Source organism: Haliotis asinina, chromosome 10, assembly GCF_037392515.1.
Source record: "Haliotis asinina isolate JCU_RB_2024 chromosome 10, JCU_Hal_asi_v2, whole genome shotgun sequence".
NCBI classification, from domain to species: Eukaryota; Metazoa; Mollusca; class Gastropoda; order Lepetellida; family Haliotidae; genus Haliotis; species Haliotis asinina.
Window position 1 is genome coordinate 48,621,546 of NC_090289.1, and position 20,389 is coordinate 48,641,934.

At 41.3% G+C, this 20,389-nt stretch overlaps 1 protein-coding gene across 1 annotated transcript in view; it reads left to right on the top strand.

Moving 5' to 3' along the window:
• Positions 1–20,389, top strand: part of LOC137298479 (macrophage mannose receptor 1-like) — a 49,585-nt gene that overhangs the window by 14,399 nt on the left and 14,797 nt on the right. The window contains exons 8-28 of the mRNA XM_067830762.1: positions 2,673–2,785; positions 3,044–3,173; positions 4,135–4,217; positions 5,323–5,445; positions 5,967–6,074; positions 7,025–7,183; positions 7,575–7,660; positions 8,043–8,196; positions 9,610–9,651; positions 10,166–10,336; positions 11,066–11,182; positions 11,974–12,087; positions 12,594–12,647; positions 13,036–13,215; positions 14,498–14,655; positions 15,663–15,782; positions 15,930–16,045; positions 16,975–17,120; positions 17,759–17,964; positions 19,013–19,143; positions 19,866–19,921. Coding sequence (XP_067686863.1) covers positions 2,673–2,785; positions 3,044–3,173; positions 4,135–4,217; positions 5,323–5,445; positions 5,967–6,074; positions 7,025–7,183; positions 7,575–7,660; positions 8,043–8,196; positions 9,610–9,651; positions 10,166–10,336; positions 11,066–11,182; positions 11,974–12,087; positions 12,594–12,647; positions 13,036–13,215; positions 14,498–14,655; positions 15,663–15,782; positions 15,930–16,045; positions 16,975–17,120; positions 17,759–17,964; positions 19,013–19,143; positions 19,866–19,921 — 2,567 coding nt within the window. The remainder of the gene's footprint in view (positions 1–2,672; positions 2,786–3,043; positions 3,174–4,134; positions 4,218–5,322; positions 5,446–5,966; positions 6,075–7,024; positions 7,184–7,574; positions 7,661–8,042; positions 8,197–9,609; positions 9,652–10,165; positions 10,337–11,065; positions 11,183–11,973; positions 12,088–12,593; positions 12,648–13,035; positions 13,216–14,497; positions 14,656–15,662; positions 15,783–15,929; positions 16,046–16,974; positions 17,121–17,758; positions 17,965–19,012; positions 19,144–19,865; positions 19,922–20,389) is intronic.

A 20,389-nucleotide genomic window follows, 5' to 3' on the forward strand; every position in this document is an offset into this window, starting at 1 on the left:
GCAAGGCTCCAGTAGGTAGCTGTAATTCCCTGACGTCATGGATCATTCCTGATGGCAAGGCTCCAGTAGGTAGCTGTAATTCCCTGACGTCGTGGATCATTCCTGATGGCAAGGCTCCAGTAGGTAGCTGTAATTCCCTGACGTCATGGATCATTCCTGATTGCAAGGCTCCAGTAGGTAGCTGTAATTCCTTGACGCCGTGAATCATTCCTGATGGCAAGGCTCCAGTAGGTAGCTGTAATTCCTTGACGCCGTGGATCATTCCTGATGGCAAGGCTCCAGTAGGTAGCTGTAATTCCTTGACGCCGTGGATCATTCCTGATGGCAAGGCTCCAGTAGGTAGCTGTAATTCCCTGACGTCATGAATCATTCCTGATGGCAAGGCTCCAGTAGGTAGCTGTAATTCCTTGACGCCGTGAATCATTCCTGATGGCAAGGCTCCAGTAGGTAGCTGTAATTCCCTGACGTCATGGATCATTCCTGATTGCAAGGCTCCAGTAGGTAGCTGTAATTCCTTGACGCCGTGAATCATTCCTGATTGCAAGGCTCCAGTAGGTAGCTGTAATTCCCTGACGTCATGGATCATTCCTGATTGCAAGGCTCCAGTAGGTAGCTGTAATTCCTTGACGTCATGGATCATTCCTGATGGCAAGGCTCCAGTAGGTAGCTGTAATTCCTTGACGCCGTGAATCATTCCTGATGGCAAGGCTCCAGTAGGTAGCTGTAATTCCCTGACGTCATGGATCATTCCTGATTGCAAGGCTCCAGTAGGTAGCTGTAATTCCTTGACGCCGTGAATCATTCCTGATTGCAAGGCTCCAGTAGGTAGCTGTAATTCCCTGACGTCGTGGATCATTCCTGATGGCAAGGCTCCAGTAGGTAGCTGTAATTCCTTGACGTCGTGGATCATTCCTGATGGCAAGGCTCCAGTAGGTAGCTGTAATTCCTTGACGCCGTGGATCATTCCTGATTGCAAGGCTCCAGTAGGTAGCTGTAATTCCTTGACGCCGTGAATCATTCCTGATGGCAAGGCTCCAGTAGGTAGCTGTAATTCCCTGACGTCGTGGATCATTCCTGATGGCAAGGCTCCAGTAGGTAGCTGTAATTCCTTGACGTCGTGGATCATTCCTGATGGCAAGGCTCCAGTAGGTAGCTGTAATTCCTTGACGCCGTGGATCATTCCTGATGGCAAGGCTCCAGTAGGTAGCTGTAATTCCTTGACGCCGTGGATCATTCCTGATGGCAAGGCTCCAGTAGGTAGCTGTAATTCCTTGACGCCGTTTGTCGAACTGCATACTCTCTGTAACCAGCTTGCTTACATTCATTGCCAGTAGGGGCGGTGGGGTAGCTAGCCAAGTGGTTAAAGCGTTTGTTCTTCATGCCGAAGGCCCGGGTTTGATTCCCCAAGAGTGTGAAGCCCATTTCTGATGTCCTCCACCATGATATTGCTGAAATGTTGCTAAAAGCGGCGTATAATCCAGCTTACGCAACCCATTGCCACTTCATTAGATTACAGTAGACAAACAGCAATTCGCTATGTAAGCTATATTACACAAACACGGACATCCTAAATAATATTTATATTGCATTCATAAGACCACATCTTGAATATGCCTGTGAATTGTGGGATGGTTGTTCAATAGATTTAACCGATAAAATTGTAAAAGTTCACTTCAGGATATTTACTGGTTTACCAAAATATGCTAGTAGAGATAACCCTAATTCATAAAACAGGTTGGCAATTGTATAAAGAGAGCAAACAATGCCGTAAACTGTCTTTATGCTATAATATCTACTACAAAAATTCTCCACCCTACATTTGTGATCTTATGCCTCACTCTGTAGAATATTCGACAAATTATAATCTTGGAAAACTTCGTGGTCGTTTCCTGCCCTATTCCCGCACACGTTTCTACGATCAATAATTTTCCCATCATCTTCACAACTTTGTTATAATCTCCCCTTATATGTTAGAGAATCAGATTCTCTTGAAAGTTAATATAAGCACGCCTACGTCAAAAGCACCGGGTAATTCATTTGGTAATAGAAAAATCAATGTAATTCACACCCAGTTAAGGTATTCAAATAGTAGAATGATTAAAAGGTGGCCTACATAGGATGCGTCTTACTGAGAACCCAGAATGTAGTTGTAAGTTTACCTGCGAAAATTCTCATCATTATGTTATGGAATGTTCTTTGTATTCCAAAATCAGACGGGAAATATTTCAAAATATTAGCAAACTCCGTATCATTAAAGCACCAATAAACCAAATCAAATAAATCAAATGGCAGTGCAGATCTTACGGACAGTGACAATATTCAGATTTTTAAAGAAGTTACAAAATACATATCAATCTCCAAAAGGTTCAGTAACTGAATATAATGTAATTTATCTAAATAATTCTAACATTCAATGTATTTCTTTAATTTTAATGTCCTATTCTCCTTTTATGTATATCTTTCTATCCCTGTCCCCGAAACTATAGTTTGTTTCACACTGCATGCGAGCACTGTAAATAGGAGAGGGTTTCACTAAGTTGGAATAACTTGTACCCAATCCATTCTCATGAATAGATATGTTTAAAGCAAACTTAAACCCACGCACACATGCCTTTACACACACATACACACGCACGCACACCTACAACTAACAGCAATGTTTTGTTTCACAGGAATGACCGAAATTCTACCTGTGTGGTGCTGGACAACGCGAGGCGGAGAAAGCTGTCGTGGGTGGCCATTAACTGTGACCAATTAAATAGCTATGCTTGTCAGAAGCCCCAAGGTATATACATAGACAGTACAGATGACTATTGTGGTATGTGTGACTGTATGTATTACAAGTGTAAGTCAATACAGATGGTTGTAGTATATGTATTGCAGGTGTGAGTCGGTAGAGGTGGCTGCTGTAGTATGTGTGACTCTATGTATTACACATGTGAGTCAGTGCAGATGGCTACTGTGGGTTATGTGTTTGCATGTATTACATGTTTGTGTCAGTGCATGTGGAGACATATATTATATATGACTGTATATACTTCAGGTGTATGTCAGGACGGATGGCTACAACATCAAGACTATTGTTTTGCCTTCAACCCCCTATACAGTTTGACCTGGGCAAACGCTAAGAAATTCTGCAGTGATCAGGGGGCTTCTCTCCTCAGTCTCAAGAGGTTAGTGAGTCAGGAAAACAATCATTGTTTTTCAGCCGTTTAGAAATAACTCCGCGAAGAGGAGTATCAGGTGACAATCAACCCATTTATGCAAAACTTAAACTGAAGTGGGTGAGGAACCTTTGCCATCACCAACTTAGAAAGTCAGTGACATTCTTTTCACGACTAAAATATATAAACATATTTTTATGGGGCATGATGTTGTAAACCCTGAGGTAAAGAAAGCGTCTTTACATCTTTGTCCAACCCCACATGGTCAGGTCAATTATCTGTCTGCAATGCTTCCTGAGACCGAGTCAGTAATCGTTACAAGCCATTCAATGTTTCATTTTGAAATGTGTTATCAAAACGTTCCCTATCGACTCACAGTACAATAGGTGAGGTTGGTTACCCTAATGGTTAAGGCGCACGCTCGTCACCCCGAAGACCCGGGTTCGATTCCCGAAATGGGTACAATGACCGAAACCCATTTCCGGATTCCCTCGCCGTAATATTGCTGGGATGTTGCTGTTTAAAAGCGGCGAAAAACCATTCTCACTTACTCACTCACAGTACAATATATTCAGAAACGTGAACAATTACACTTTTTTTGTAAAATCTAGCTATATTTCAATGACTTTCGATAATATTTCTTTATGATGTGTTTTGCGGTATTTTATTTAATATCCTTGTCAAGAATAGTACCACGCAGTCGGCATCTGAGATTATTTATTTGACAAACAGAAATACTAGTGCTTACCTGAGAAGCATTCTCTCTCTAAGGTAGCAATTACTTCCCGTGTCAGTAATACGCATGTACCTTGAACTGCCAGTGTTAAACAAAATGACCGGATAATCTTGATATGTTTGGATGGGATTTTATATCTCCAAATCATTGGGCACTTGTCGGTGCTGTTATCACGTCAGTGTTGAAACTGAGAGGATGAAAGTGCTTAACAGTTCGCTATGTTGTACGTTTCAGCTCTTCTTACCAAACCTTTATACAGCTGTACCTCAAAGAACAAGTCGTCTCTGGAATCAACAGTATCTGGATCGGCGCAAGCGGTAGGACGAACAATTAGCACTAAAATGTGTTCCTGCTCGCAGCTGGATAAATACACAAAAACTGCAAAATAGTAAGAGCGTATGATATATAACGTATGTAAGCAATTATCACTTTGTTTATGTAATCGCATTCTGATTATACAGTGTTGGAACATATATTTGCAAAGCCTGTTACCGTGTTCTTAAAAGTGAAACCTTGTTTTCGTGAGAATGTCAACGTGTTCGTATGGTCGACGGGAATTACCTGAGAAATATACACGCAATACTTGACAAAGACGAAGGTACAGTTGGGTTCAAAAGTCTTTAGTTGTTTACACAAGACATGGCAACCAAGTATACATAAATAAGGTGAGAGAGTTCCAGCTCAACCCCAGGGCCTTTCCTGCGAGCGGCATAATCTTGCTCGCGGTCGTACATATACAAGCAGTCGGAATACCGGACTCGCCCATTTCAATACAGATGTGAGCACATCTATATATACATCTTTTAACAAGAATGGACAGGCAAAGACTCAGCAATGGACAGATAGAGAAACAATAGCACTTCCTTGTACAGTTAATGTGATGACAGACACAGCCAAGGAGGACCAATACAGGCCATAAATTTCAGTAACTAATGAAGTGACAAAGAGGAACAGGGTCGCTGACAAGACAATGGAGAATGGTAGTGATAAAGATTAAGAATGCAAATCAAATGAGTGTCTCATATGACTTGGCTACGTAGCTTTCGGTTTTTAGAAATATTTGGACAATGGCCTTCCTGAATGATACGTATTAGCAGTAATGAGATGGACGACAGGGTGATGTTTTGTCGGATGAAAGGGGTTTTGTGTTCTATGACAAGGTTATTTTGGTCTGTTTAATGATACGATGAGAATGTGTTTGATGAGAATTATGTTCCTAAATTACCGGTTCCTGTAATATTTGCCGATTAATTTTATGTCGTTGCATAAATAGGTACAAATTGTCTGTCGGTGCGTACATTTTGAAAATGCCATTCTGGAACAAAGCATCCGGTAGGAATGTTTGGGTTTCAGTCACTGTATGTAGTGTTTGATATAACAATGTCATGTAGAGGTTTTTTCAGCATCCCGCGATTCTTACAGATAACGGTAAACCCGGGGCATTCCAGTGGGTCGACGGGACGAGTATTGAGGTATATACCCACTGGGCTCCTGGGAACCCCGTCAACAAGGCAGGCACCCAGGACTGTGGCTACATCAACACAAGTACGACACATTGTTTCGCTTTCCAAATCCACTCTTTTACTAGAAAACTAGGTCTGAGTGAGTGAGTTACGCCCCTTTTAGCAATATTTCAGCAATATCACGGCGGAGGACACCAGAAAATGGGCTTCACACATTGTACTAGGTCTGAACCTCAAAAAGGACATAAATGGTACAAGAAGAAAACGTCAATGGCATATGTGTCAGAGAAACAACCAGATATACACAAAGTCTAATGTCGTCAAGCTAGTATATTTGTGTAATGACATATGTAGAGAATATGACAGTGGAATCAGGCGGATCCTGTCTCTCTTGGTCTCTTTTTTCGTTGTGCTATCCCCCTTTTTAGGCATTGATATATTTTTGGTAAGTTTTTTGACATCCATATTCGACGCGTGGCTTGTGAATAATGGGCGCCAACAGCATGCAGGAGAGGCAGCATGCGTGGCAAAAACTATTTGCTGACATTCAGTACTTTTCATTGCTAACACGTTTCAGTTCTTTATGTGTTTTTTTGGTTCAAGGGGACACAACTGGTGCATGGCAATCCTCGAGCGACTGCACACAGCTCAAGTCGTTCGTGTGTATGATTGCAGTGGACAAGCCCGTGTTGCAAATCACTACTCCCATTCGTAAGTATGAATTAGAATGTATCCAGTTTAAAGGGTTCGAAACTTCAGTAATAATGAATACGCCTATAACGAACTTTCGTATACAACGAACTGAGTGGTTTTATTCCGGCGACATGCTGTATGATATAGTCGAAATGCATAATGAAATACGGTTACGAACCGTTCATAATGTATGGCTAGAGGGGATAATGTGAATGACAACCCTGAAATTAATGTACAAAGTAAGTGACCACCCTCAACTCCCCAGTTGTCATGTACACAATCAATGAATCCCCTTCAGGACCATGTGTACAAAATTGATGACAGCCCCAACCTCCCCAGAACAAAATGAGTGACCACCTCTTAAAATCATTACTACCTAAATCATCACCTAGCCATAAATTGAAGGGTTCCTTATTACAACAAAAATCAGTTGTCAATCTGATTTCATTATACCCGAAGTCTCCTGCACTTGGTGGATTGTCGCCATAGTGAAGGAATACAGTCTTGGCCTAACGAACTAAACTTCTTCTGCTGATGATCACTGGATGGTCTGGTCTAGACTCGATTATTTACAGACCAACGCCATATTACTGAGTGCGGCGTAAAACTAAGCTTACCCCAGTTTTAATAAAACAGGCGTTGATTTGCAAGTTAAGATTCCGTGAGAGAGTTTGGTATCCAACTTGTAATCCCTTGGTAAGTAGTATGAAATTAATATTTGGGTGTATTTCCTAAAGGGCGTTTTGTGTAAAATTCGACTCTGCAGAAACCTTGAACCTCTAAATGATTGATGCCTTTCTGAAAACAACAGTAGCCATAGCGTATAGCCATAAATAAATCCACACTATCTAAAAGATCAGGCAAACACAGAAAAAAGAAAACAGATATTCTTCCTGCATGTTAAAACAATAGCTGTATTAATACCAGTTACTTTTGATTTTTCATAATCTATTCTATTCTCTGTCCAGCTACATTTGTTTGTGAAGACGGCTGGCGTGAATACGGCGGTAGCTGCTTTTACTTCAACAACAGCGATTCGACGTGGGTAGAGGCGAAGGACACGTGTGCTTCCCAGGCGGCGCACCTTGTGGTTATCCCCGACGGTGGAACTGATGCCTTTCTAAGTGGTCAGTTTAATATAGTGGCCTTGTGAACAGTAGCACTGTTCAGTAGCACAATAACAACGTGTCAAGTTGGAACCGAACGACAACCATGAAAGTGTTTTATATTACTGTACGCTACGTGTGTGTGTGTGTGTGTGTGTGTGTGTGTGTGTGTGTGTGTGTGTGTGTGTGTGTGTGTGTGTGTGTGTGTGTGTGTGTGTGTGTGTGTGTGTGTGTGTGTGTGTGTGTGTGTGTGTGTGTGGAATGGGGGAAAGCGGAGGGTGGGGGTGGGGGGCAGGTGAGGCGGGGGTGGGTGGGTTATGTGGTGAGGAGGATACTAAGACTAATATGAAAGAGTTAGTTTTTGTGTAAGATCTGTATGACTTTCTGGAACGTTTCCTTGCCATGTTCCAAGGTCACGTCTCCGGTGCGGACTACTGGATTGGTCTCCATGACAGAACCAAAGAAGGTGGCTGGGCGTGGGTTGATGATAAAACATCAGTGAGTACCAACAGTTTGTTACAGCGTTCTGTAAAGGCATTTGAAGTGGGCAGAATACATGATACGGCTTTGTGGACAACAACGTCTTTATAGTCTTCATACGACGTGTCTTGCTCCTTCGCATGGATGTATCCTCACCCGAACGTTGAAAGAGTCTTGAAACGTTGTATAAGTAATATATAGAAGTTTTTATCCCTAAAACGTTTCATGTATTCCTATTGCCCCTAACTCAACATTTAATGGGAAGATTAGATCTCAGTCTTGAATGATCGACACGTGTTGCGAGGCGGCTGTTTAATTCTTTTATGCAGCAAAAATACATATGCATGTAGGACAAAACACATGGAGTTTAGTTTTAAACATGAGATTCCTTACGCTTCAGTTCACCTACACACATTGGAACAAGAATGAACCTAACAACCTTGGCAACGAGAATTGTGTAGCTATTCTTGGTAATTGGGCGGACGAACAGAACGGCAAGTGGAATGACTATTCCTGTAGCAAGAGGTACAGCTTCATCTGCCAGAAAGCTGCTTGTAAGTACTAACCACTCCCATCTCTTCCTAACTGCAAGTGAAAGAATTGTCAGAACTTTCCGTTGCTAGGTTACATTTGCGCCAACCATTCTCAGTTCAGGATAATAAATGATCCTACTGGAAACAAATAAGCTTTTGTGAAGGTTGAATCTCAGTCTGCAGTTTGGTGTGAAGAAAATATAATGCATGCTCTTAGCATGATCCAAGTGCAAATAGTACTTCATTTCATACATGGTACCTGCATCCATCCATTCATCCAATCATCCAATCATCCATAATACTTACTTTTAAATTCTGTTCATATAAGTGACGTGATGTGAATATGGAGTCACATCTGCAATGGTGACGAAAGCTTGTTTTCTAATTTCAGCCAGCACTGGTGAGGTTGTCATGCTTAGTCTTGTTATTATAGCGAAGCTGGGTAATGATCTGTGCATGTAGACTCTCTTCAGTGTAATAGAGAAGACATTCTGACTCTCCACAGTATTCTCGCCATCCTGGCACCTTCGGATCTTCCTCAGTTCAGAGGTTGAAAACCTCCGTGTCCTCCGTTTGTTCTGGAAATGGCATGTCCTATAACACTGAACAAAAGAGCATTCATTTCAAACCACCCCGCAACTCCCAAACAAGTCTTGTCAAACAGATTAAGTAATATTCGGTGACAAAATCAGTATGCAAAACCATCAAATGCAAATCGAAATCCAAACGCAAGTATCATTTGTTACATTGAAAGGATATGATAATAATTATTTTTGGAGAATTTATAACTAAAACGTCATTGTGTAAACGGAAACTTTGGGATGAGCGTTATTCTATATTCCTAATTATCAAGTTGAAATGTTGATCTTTTGGCTCTTTGTTTTGAAAAATTCTATTTCTATTTTGTCTCTGTTTCTGACTATCAAAAGTGCTTCTTGTCTAAAATTGTTTATGATCTACCATTACAAAGTGTGTTACATTACCATACTTTAAGTATTCATAGTACTTTCACTCATGACGGCCAAGAGTATGTATACAGAGTTGCACTGTTAATTCAATGTCCATCTACGTTATAAATGGTGAGTATAGTCTAGTGTCTACAGCAACGTATGGTTATCCCAAGGAACTGCATATCTGATAATGTGGTCAAGTTGTGTGCCTGAAAAGTAATACTAATGTGTGTCTCCCCTTGGTGGAGACTGTTGCTCTTATTATCACTCACTGGATTGTCTGGTTCACACTATGTTTACAGACTACCTCATAGAGCTAGAATAATACTGGATGCGGATTTTAACGACAAATGTGTTCACTGAAAGCTGAATGTTGGTAACTTCTCCCGTTCGTATACCTGAAGTCAAATGTATTTGAAGGTATCTCTGAGCAACTTGGTATTAGGGAAATAGTTTTAAACGTATTCATGACATTTACTTACAGTAAATGATCCCAATCGGTCCACTCCGGCACCAACGCCTAAACGTGAGTATGGTGAAATGTTGATTGTAAAAATACATTTCCAAAAGAACATATTTTTAATATATTTGATATAATTACAGTAATTCCTTTATGTAATGAAATGTGGATTGTCTTCAACCATTGATTTGAGAAGTGTGTGCCAAAACGGTAGTAATCTAACTGTCGACTCTCTTTGAGGAAATATAAGCATGTGGGTATTGGAGATTGGGAAGGTATCCGAGATTAGTACACCAGTGATTAGATTGTCTGGTCCCGATTAAGAAAATCAGTGGTTGCATTGCCTGGTCCCGATTTAGATCAGACACTGGATTGTATCCTTACAGGATCAGTCTTTTACAGACCGTGTACAGCTAAGATTGACAGTACTGCGAATGTTTCTTAAAACTGAACCAAAAAAGTATTATGACATAACTATTCGTTATGGTAATAAATATCGATATCTCTTTAGAATAAAATACATCTTTCATCAAGCAAGAGTGCACGTGATGGTTTTCAACAGTGACAATTTTATTTTTAGCGGTATTCAGCAAGAAGTGCGGTGCATACTGGGAAGAGTCCTCTGTCTCTGACTACTGTTATCAGTTCAACACCGAGCTGTTGTCGTGGATGGATGCCAGAGATATGTGCATGCATCGTGGTGGTCAATTAGCAAGCATCACCAGCATCACGGAACAGTTCTACATAGCAGGTGATCATAGGGAGTAGCCGAGTTATTGAAGTGTTCGCTTGACCTGAGACCCAAGGTCCGTGTTCGAGTCCTCAAATGTGTATAATATGCACAGCTATCATCAATGTTTTCGTTAGAAATATGGCGTCGTTCATTGTCAAGCAATAGCTCTAATAACACGAAGTGGTCACTTATATCGGTACTTGAAGAGTTTTACAACCCGCGTTTATTCCCCGAATGTGTCTAACTCTTTATCAGTCTTTCCCTTAATATCTGACAATTGCTAGCTAGAAAATTTCCCACTAAGGTATTGATTCCATATTCGTTATTTCTCACCCCCGCTTAAATGAAAACACGATAAATGACCGAAATGTCGCACTTATATTTTTGTTTCTCTTTGGCGACATTGTGATTATGTCCCTTCTAGGTTTCCACACATCGCAACAAGGCTTTACATTAACTGTATGTTTTATGCACGTCTGTATTTATGGGAAATGAAAGTTTCAACATATTGTAAAATCTCACAAACCCACGCCGTTGTCATCTCTAATCCCTTTCACCCCCTTTCGGTAATCTTGCTGTTCACCATTTAAGCTTCTTTATTTGGTATGTACTCCCCCCTTTTACATAGCCCCTTGTAGTGATATCAAATACACAATAACAGTGTCACTGTTGACAGGCACCAATACACACAGTGGTCTTGATGACAGTCATTGTGAATCATGCTTACTGAAATTGGACGAATTTCAGGTCGCATCAAAAGCATGTCTATAATAGGACTATGGCTCGGCGCTAATGACCGTGACAGCGAGGGAGGATGGAAGTGGGATGATGATGCCCCCTTTGCTTACATGAACTGGGTGCCAGGTTAGTTCTCCGTTGTTTAGTCATTGATAACAGCTGAAGGGATCACTTCAATAGTTGGACATGGAATAAAAAGTTCAAATTCTTTCATTTTGTTTTGGGTGGTGGTGGGGGTGGTAGGATTGTGGGGTTGGGGCAACTTGGTTTTGGGGCTAAACTTTGTTTTCTACAAATTCATCGTCCCTAATTTCTGTTTTTATGTATAGAAAGCAATCAAATTAATAAAAATGACTTTGTAAGGATAATTCTACACTTACAAATTTATTGTTCAAAGCTGTCTTTAAATATATACGATTTTATTATGAGGTAGGTATATGAAGACTGCTTAACAACGGCACAAGAATGTTATCGAAACGTGGAACTAACGAAATGAAGATGTCGTTATCATAAAGGTTGTCTATATTGTACATTCCAACTTCAAAAATGATACCAAAGGAAGATTTTATTTATAAACATCATTCAAATTGTCCTTCTGACTTACTAACAATTAGGACAAAACACCAGCATGAGTGGTAAAACAGGCCACTTAACTAAGGAATTCACCTTTTCCGAAATACATTATATAAGGTTGGGATGGAATATGTTTCCAAACGTCGGTAACTGAAGGATTATGTCCCACGTGGAACTATTACACTGGTACCTTACAGACCTACCTCCACGGCTAATAGTTTACTGATACTACACAACATTACCAAAACGTTTACAAAGACATATATAGTGGAGACGTATGTGGGTCTTTTGCCCTCTTTGTAAACTGATCAAAGGCAATAGGGTTTGAGATTTACTTTTTATAGGCGAACCTAATGATTACGGCAACAGCGAGGACTGTGGATTCGTGGTTGTGTCCAATGCCAGATGGAACGACCTTAACTGCCAGAGAAGAAATGGATACATTTGTAAGAAGTTAGGTAAGTACTTCCCAGTGATGATCAGAGTGAGTGAGTGAGTTTAGTTTTACGCCGCATTCAGCAGTAGTCCAGCTGGCGGCGATCAGTAAATAATCGAGCCTGGACCAGAGAATCCAGTGATCAACAGCATGAAAATCGATCTGCGCGACTAGGAACCGATGACATGTGCCAACCAAGTCGGTGAGACCAATCACCCGATCCCGTTAGTCACCTCTTACGCCTTTTACAGGAAGCATGGACTGCTGAAGACCTATTCTACCCCGAACCTTCAGAACACCTATGGCATGACAATAGCTCGTCACGCCGAAGATCTCGGCTTGATTTCCCACATAAAGCATGAAGCCCATTTTTGTGCTTCCCGCTGTGATATTGCTGTAACATTGATAAAAGTGGTTCAAAGCTCATTATGTCACACCTGCGACACCTGCGACTTAAAGTTGTTTATTAACATGCTAACATCCGTAAAGAACAGTGACACTGTTTTTTATGTTGCATTTGTGTTTCAGGAAATGTTCAGGCCACAACTGCGCAGCCCACAACCTCGCCCATGACTCTGCCAGGTAGCGATCAATGGAAAATCGGTTCCAAGTTGTTGTTGCTGTTGTTGTTGTTGTTATGAAAAAAAACCTGAGTTTCTTCCTGATTCTTCATCGTTGTGCTTCGGCATCCCAGGAATACTGCTCCTTTGAACACCACAGATACAGCACAACTCGTTCCTTTATAAAATTTCAAAGAGCACCATACGACTCAAAGGGATTGTCTATAATTGTTGCAACATGCATGACCTCAGAAAAGCTATTCATTTCTGTATGCTTTACGTACTACAACAGAAACTCTCGAAGTCTGTAGAAAGGGTTTTGTTGCTTCATCAGCCATTACTCGTTTAAGCACCCTTCCTCATATAAAGATGCCCTGAATGTTGCAATTCTAGTTGTCTCTCCTCCGTAGCTGGCAAGTATTATGGGTGTCAGCCGGGATGGAAGCCCTACCTCAACTCCTGCTACCTCGTGGTCAAGACGGAAGTGACGTGGCAGGCAGCACGGACAGCCTGTCGAGCAGCTGGAGGAGACTTGACCAGTGTAGCAAGTAAAATAGAAAACCAGTTCATCAACAGCCAGATTCAGAAAGGTATCGCTACTGTACCCACAAAGCATGCTGTCCCTTCCTGCTCATGACTCGCGTCAATACTGCATCCATTTACTTTCTCAACGACTTCCAACGATCTCTAATGCAACAATAACATAACAAAGACCATCTTCAGTAGCATGTTTGTGTTGCTATTAGTAACCAGCAGATAATGTTAATAAATTCAAGGACATCAGTAAGAGTTAAATCATGATGGATGTTAGCAAGTTATTTCTGTAATGTGCAGCCAACATGTAATGATCAACGCGTCTTTTTGAAGTAATCGCATGTGCATAAGATTTAAGATTGTACTTAGGTTTTGTCGGCACCAGTATTGAGTGTTCCCATATAGCCAGTCAGCTACATTCCCCGTTACCCCTTCCCTCCATCCACCGCTGCTTCGGCCATACAATCCTAGAACCCTTCTCCAAGAATGTACAGCATGACTGAATATTACATTCTAAGTAAGTATTATTCTGCATGTGTGTGCAAACATGTCTTGCAGCCCTCGTCAAACGTATATGCGCATGGTTACTTGTGAATATCCGAGAGATATGAAATATTGAAGCCATGTTGTCCCCCCAGAACAATGCGTGAATGCGTATTCCAACAACACCAAGTGCGAGGTATGGGCTGAGAGTGGGGAGTGTCAGAAAAATCCAATATGGATGGCGGCCAACTGCAAAGACGCATGCGCACTGTGTGAGTTTGTGTGCGCTGATCGACACACTCTTGCTGAGTGCGCAGCATGGGCGGACATGGGCGAGTGCAAGAAGAACCCTGACTGGATGCACGTGCACTGCGCATTGTCATGTGGCCGCTGTGACCTGGGTGAGTGGCGGAAGTCGTCTTCGCGAAGTGCATGCTGGGTGTTGGCCATTCAAAAGTAAGAATATTTAGGTAATGCGTTCCCCATACATACGACTACAGATATATGGATTGATATTAACATTATTGAATTTAAACCCATACATAGTATGTGTACCTTCCCTCCTTGCTTTAAGTCCGCTTGTATCACACTTACCTCCCTTTGTACATAAATGTCCTCACGTGTCACAGCGTTGTCTCCCCTTAGCGAAAACAGTGTTCATGGCGTAAAACGCGTCGAATGTAGTAGTGTATGTTCTTCGTATCTCTAGAGGCTGCGTTAGGACAAAGGTGCCACAGGTACGTGTCGTACACGGCTGTAATACATGCTCCGTCTTAAATACGTTCATGACTATGTCTGATTCAAAGCAGGTGTAATTCACGATGGAGATTATAGGCCAGGAGGGTTTTGTTCCAGGTTTCAATGACGGAGTATGGATTGGTTTCAACGCCCTGAAGAACGTAAACTCTTTTGTGTGGACCAACGGTGACCCTAACCAATACACCAACTGGGCCAGGAATGAACCAAACAATTACCAGGGACATCAAGAGAACTGTGTCCTCATGTACAGTAATGTGAGTGTTTCAAGGGGCAAACAACTCTTCATGAATAGTTCTTTTCTCTGGCAGCTGACTTACAGCTTCGACGGCTGAGCGGTGTGTTGGCCAATAAATTGTTTTGCAGTATATTGCGATTCAGGTACCTGTATTGGAAAATTACATGTTTGACCGTAGGGTACACTAACTGTACATGTCGATCCTATATAAAAGTCCCTAAACATACGTATACGTGCCATGGTTCTGATAATTGCAACTTCAAAATTAGGTTGTATAGTCATGGGTTCTATTTTTTTCTATTTATTGCAATACAGTATGCAGTTTTGTCATTGAATAATGAAAGATAACATCTGTTGTGAATAAATGTCTGTGTAGATGTTAATTTAAACCATAAAGATAATCACAAAAAAATCATATATTTAGTTTACCCAATATACAGGTTCTCAGAAAAAAAATATTGCAATACGTATCGTTTGAAAAACGTATCGTGACATAACGGTATATGGTAGTACCGTTGAGTCCTACTGACAGTAAATATTCGATACCAGTACTTAGATACCGAAAAATATTTCCAATGAGCCATTTCATGTAGAAACAAAGCAGTCAGTGAATTGGGTATACGGAGCCTTGCAAGTCTACTGACAGAAGTAAAATATTCAAACAAATATCCAGTTGCTGAGCAATCTTAACTTAAGGAAACAGCCCAGAGACATCCTTCAGTTTGTAACGCTGCAGTAACAGGGCATAGAAATTAGTAATAGGTTTGCACTGGGTGTATTGAGTGTATTTATTTCCAGGCCTGTATTATAAACTAGCACAAACTGTTTTGCTATTTGTCTTGTGTTCAACTTAGTAATTATTTAGTTTATGTACCATATCGGCACCATGACTTGATCGCTTTAATTTGTTGTATGCTTTGATATATGGCGTTGACACAGGACGGCGATGTCACGCATGCGCTGTCAATATTTTAACACTTTTACTTCAGTTGTCAAATAAGAAAATGATCTCTTGGTTGTATACAGGGTGCACAATGGAACGACGATGCCTGTGACTCGAACCACGGTTATGTGTGTAAGGCACCAAAACAGGTGACGGCCGTCACCCAGCAGTCGCCATTTACTGTGGGCTGTACCAATGTCAAGGTTAGCGTCACTTCGATCATAAAATTATGTTATTTTTGGGTGATTACCTTCTAGCCCGGGACCCATTCCCGATGATAGTAAGTAAAAAGAACCTACAATTGACACCAGTTAAACATTTCCTAAATCTACAAATTACGACGCTTTCAGAACAGCGAGGGATATCAGCACTATTGCTACCAGTTCAACAACGTACCGTTAGCGTGGCAAGCAGCAGAGGACACATGCAAAACACGTGGAGGTCATCTAGCTACAATCAACTCCTAGTGAGTTCCTTTACATCACCAGCACGTAAACGTACAGTTCAAAATGTTCAAAGATTGTCCTCTTCAACGGCTTTTGGTACGCAATAGTGCTTCTCGCATCAGAAAAAATCATGACACGAGTTTCCCTTAAGATTTATGTTTGTAGCTCAGGGTATTTTGACATAAGGGACTCTGAGCCTTCTGAATGATGAGTTGGTTGGAATGAGTTGGTCATGTTCTTCACAATCCAAGCTTTCCGTCCTCTGCAACAGCCTCTAAATGCATTACGTTTGAAGACAAGTGGCTGGCATTGTTCCACAGGACAATATCTTGTTGTAGTTGTCTTCGGTCACAACTCCAAATGTAAACAATTCAACAAGGTGATATGTCTTGGTCTGGTCTAATATCAAGAAGCAGCTATCTCCTATGTTGTGTATAGCCTACAAAGCTCGTGTTCTATGTAGATATATCAACAATATTGTTTTTTCTAATGTGAAACATGCATTATGTTCTAATAACGTATGCCACCTGGTTCTCTGTTTTCATACCAAACATCCATTCTTTATGTCGTACTTAAGCTAAATTATTGGGGATATAGTCAATACAGAGAACAAGTGTCTGATTCTGAGTGAGTGAGTGAGTGGGTGAGTGAGTGAGTGAGTGATTCTGTACTCAGCAATATTCCAACTGTATGACAGTGGTCTGTACGTAATCGAGTCTTTGCCGGACAGTCCCGCAATTGTGGTTTTAGTTCAGTGAGCTGGAAATACAAACCTGATTAATAAATAATGAACATTGATGGGGCACTGAAAGTCAGTGATGACCCCCCCCCCCCCCCCCCCCCCCCAACCAACAACAATTAGCATGCCCAACTGTGATAGTAACACCTTCATCAATGAGTCTGCATAAGACACGTGTACAACATGACATGGAGATTCTGATTTGTTCAGTGACGTCCAGTCATTCATTGCATCCTTGCTGACTACCCGGGATGACGTGTACTGGATCGGCCTCACCGACGTCCCCCAGCCTGGCAACTACAGCTGGACGACTGGGGACAAACTGCTATACACGCCCTGGGACAAGAGTCATAACGGTGGGTTATGCTGGTGTTAATCCTTGGTCAGGTGTCTCGTTGTTTATCATGCAATCAGCGTTATTCCAGGGTTGTGAATGTTTCGTATGTGGACCAGATCGATATTGTTAGATGTGACCCACGCAGTATGAAGAAGACAGAATAGTAGGAAGACATTGAACCAATTACATATATATCTCACTGGCACAAGACACACCATTGAGTGATAGCACAGCCAAACTTCAATCTTTCGAAGTCGGTTGAGACGAATTCTCTGCTGTGTCGAACTCATAATCGATCTAGGCCGATTTTCTTATATTTATAATTAGTATTACACTGTAGTCTCGAACTTGATGTGTCGAATTGGAGGTTGTGTGGAACTCATTTCTCAGTCCCTGCCTATTTCCTCATACTTAAAATTAGTTTTACTTTGGTGTCTCAAACTACAACTGTTATGCATCATTTGTATCAAGAGTCACTCACATAGTTGTTACTTATCATGTAAATATTTGTACATTTAAAATAAGATTATATACATAAGAACAATTACCGAGTCAAATTCCATTACGAAATATGAATATGACGCTGGTTAAACACACAAAGTCAAGTTCGATATGTGGGAATCTCTAAATTAGCTGAGTGCAATAATGTTTAAACAGGTTCTGAAAGATCAACATGTGTGGCCATGAGGACCACTCAGCCAACTGGCCTATGGCAGAATTTTAAGTGCGACATGATTAAACCCTACATCTGCCAAATCCCACGCCAAGGGTTCACACCACCGCCGACAACCCTCGCTCCCACGACCTCTGTCCCGCTCCCGTGCGCCTCGGGGTGGAGTGGGTATCAGGCCTACTGCTACAAGGTAATTGATTTGACCCGGGTCTCCCACCCGGACACTCATAGGTAGAAGAATGATTTATTATTACCCATACGGACTGGGATACATAGGTGATTGTTTTTGTGATATTGGCATATGTGCTTTTCAATGATTCTCAACGTTGATTGGTACGCTTAGCAGAGAAGAAACATGATTGCTTGACGGTACTTCTTTTCATGATCCAAGGTCACTAACAAATGTTACCGTTTCATAAATTTTATGAGACATTCTACCTAATAAGTAGCAGTCGTTTTAAAAATGAATAACCCTGAAAAAAACGTTACATTGTCTATAAACAAGCCTGACCGCCATTAGGCTAATCCCGGTCTAGGTTGATTAAATACGATGAATGATAACAATTTTACAGGCATTGGATTCCTACAGATGGGTGGCTGGCCCTCTGCAACGGTTCAGTGTAACTGAGATGTAATATCCACAGATTAAAGAACGCATTCACCAGGGCAACAAAGCGGGACAGGGATATACATTCGGTTTATCTCTCTCCATCAGAATGATTAACTGCAACTGCAATTAGTACAGAGATTACGTTTTCAGGCGATTAAGTGGCAAGCGGATGACCTAAATGACAAATACGTTGATCCAATATGTTATGTTTTTATTCCTTTGTTCTTTGAAACATGTCTCTTTAGTTAGGACAATAACTGATGACATTTTGAATTTAATATGAAGTGATGAATGGTTAAGTATATATACTTGTGGAAGGTTGAAAAAACGCCCTAATGAATATTTCTAACGTTTTAGGTATCTTAACGTTTCACTTTTATCCTTAACATCACTTGGTGATGCATTTGATATCGTATAATTTCGAAGTTTATGTATTTGTTCTTTCACGGCAACACACTCAATGAAGCTTTGATGTTTCCATATGCAGTTATGAGTATAATTATGTTTCGCTTACAACGGCGGTTATTAGTGGTTACAAGTAGAGCGTGAGATGATCCCCTTGTTAGTCCTGCCTCTATACTGTCACCCTGTCTGTGATGGCCAAACCTAACTGTTATTCCTGTTCCAGGCGTTCAGGATGGGCTCGGCTCAGAGGAAGACGTGGTCGGAGGCGTTGGTGTACTGCCAGGGTCTGGGTGGGAGTCTCGTCAGCATCCACAGCAAGGACGAGGAGAACTTCCTCCTGACAAATCTCCTCAGGTACAGCACAGACTGTCATTACCCACCACCACAGCGGTATAAAAGCATACACATACCTCAACATATCTGCTACACTTGGTGATTTCTGTGCCTGGTACAAATGGTTAATGGTGCGTGCTGTTGATAATGTAAACCTATAAAATACCCTTTAAGCATGTTTGTTTGATGCTTCTCGTGAGCTAGCGCACGGTTGTGTGGCTATATACGACGGATCCCACGATAAGCCTACTTAGCTCGCTTGTATTGGTAAGAATACGAGTAGGCTTCCCTCTCCCTTTCCCCACGGTCCCTCAGAACCTACGAACAAGAAAAACGAGAACATTTAGAAGCAGTTCCTATTGAAGAAAGGCTGGCTCATTCCATAACTGAAAGAATTCTGTAGAAGGAGCTCGGCCATCAAAAACATAATTATTCCTTGAGCTGAATAAAGAACTTCATTGCTACAACTGATCACCTCTGAAAAAGGTATGAATGAACACCCCGACGTCCTCTCAACTGTGATAAAGACCTTGAAGTTGACTGAGCCTATTTTAAATTCTTCTCAAAGACGGAAGTCATGAATTTGGTAAAGTAGATTATTGGAATCTGGAACATTAGGGGAATTATTCTAAACTAGCCATTCGAAAATATATGTTTGTGGTAGTATGCATACGATTTCAAATCCTCTCTAAGAAACGATTGTGACACCAAGGTCATAACAAGTGTTTACTCATTTTTTACAGATGGTACTACAACGCCAACTTTTGGGTGGGTCTTAGTGACAGATCCAAGGAAAACAGTAAGTAGAGGTCAATCATGAATATCATAATGATATTCTCTTGACAACTACAGCCAGAGATGGTGTTTGTTTTGTTTATTCATGCAAAAGTCAAGATAACTGCAATCATTTCAAAAGCCAAGACAACACACTGCCAATCTCAAACGACGTTTTGAGAGTCCCATTTTGCGGTTACACGGTATTCCAACGTACACCAGTGCAGCACATCCTCTTCTTGGGATCTGTGATGTATTCAACCTGTGTCATCGACATGGCACTGCCATCGAGGCTGCAGGACATGTTGAAGGAGAATATCGGACCAAAACTCGTTGACTCGTTGAAGATTGAGACTGGACCAGCAAGGCTTGTATTTGTCCCTGTATTTTTACAATTATATGGAAGATAACGTAACGTTAAAAAACAGGCGTTAATTGTGGTTCAGGTTTGGTTCAAAGACGAAACGCTATTTCCCTCAAGCGCCGAGATGAA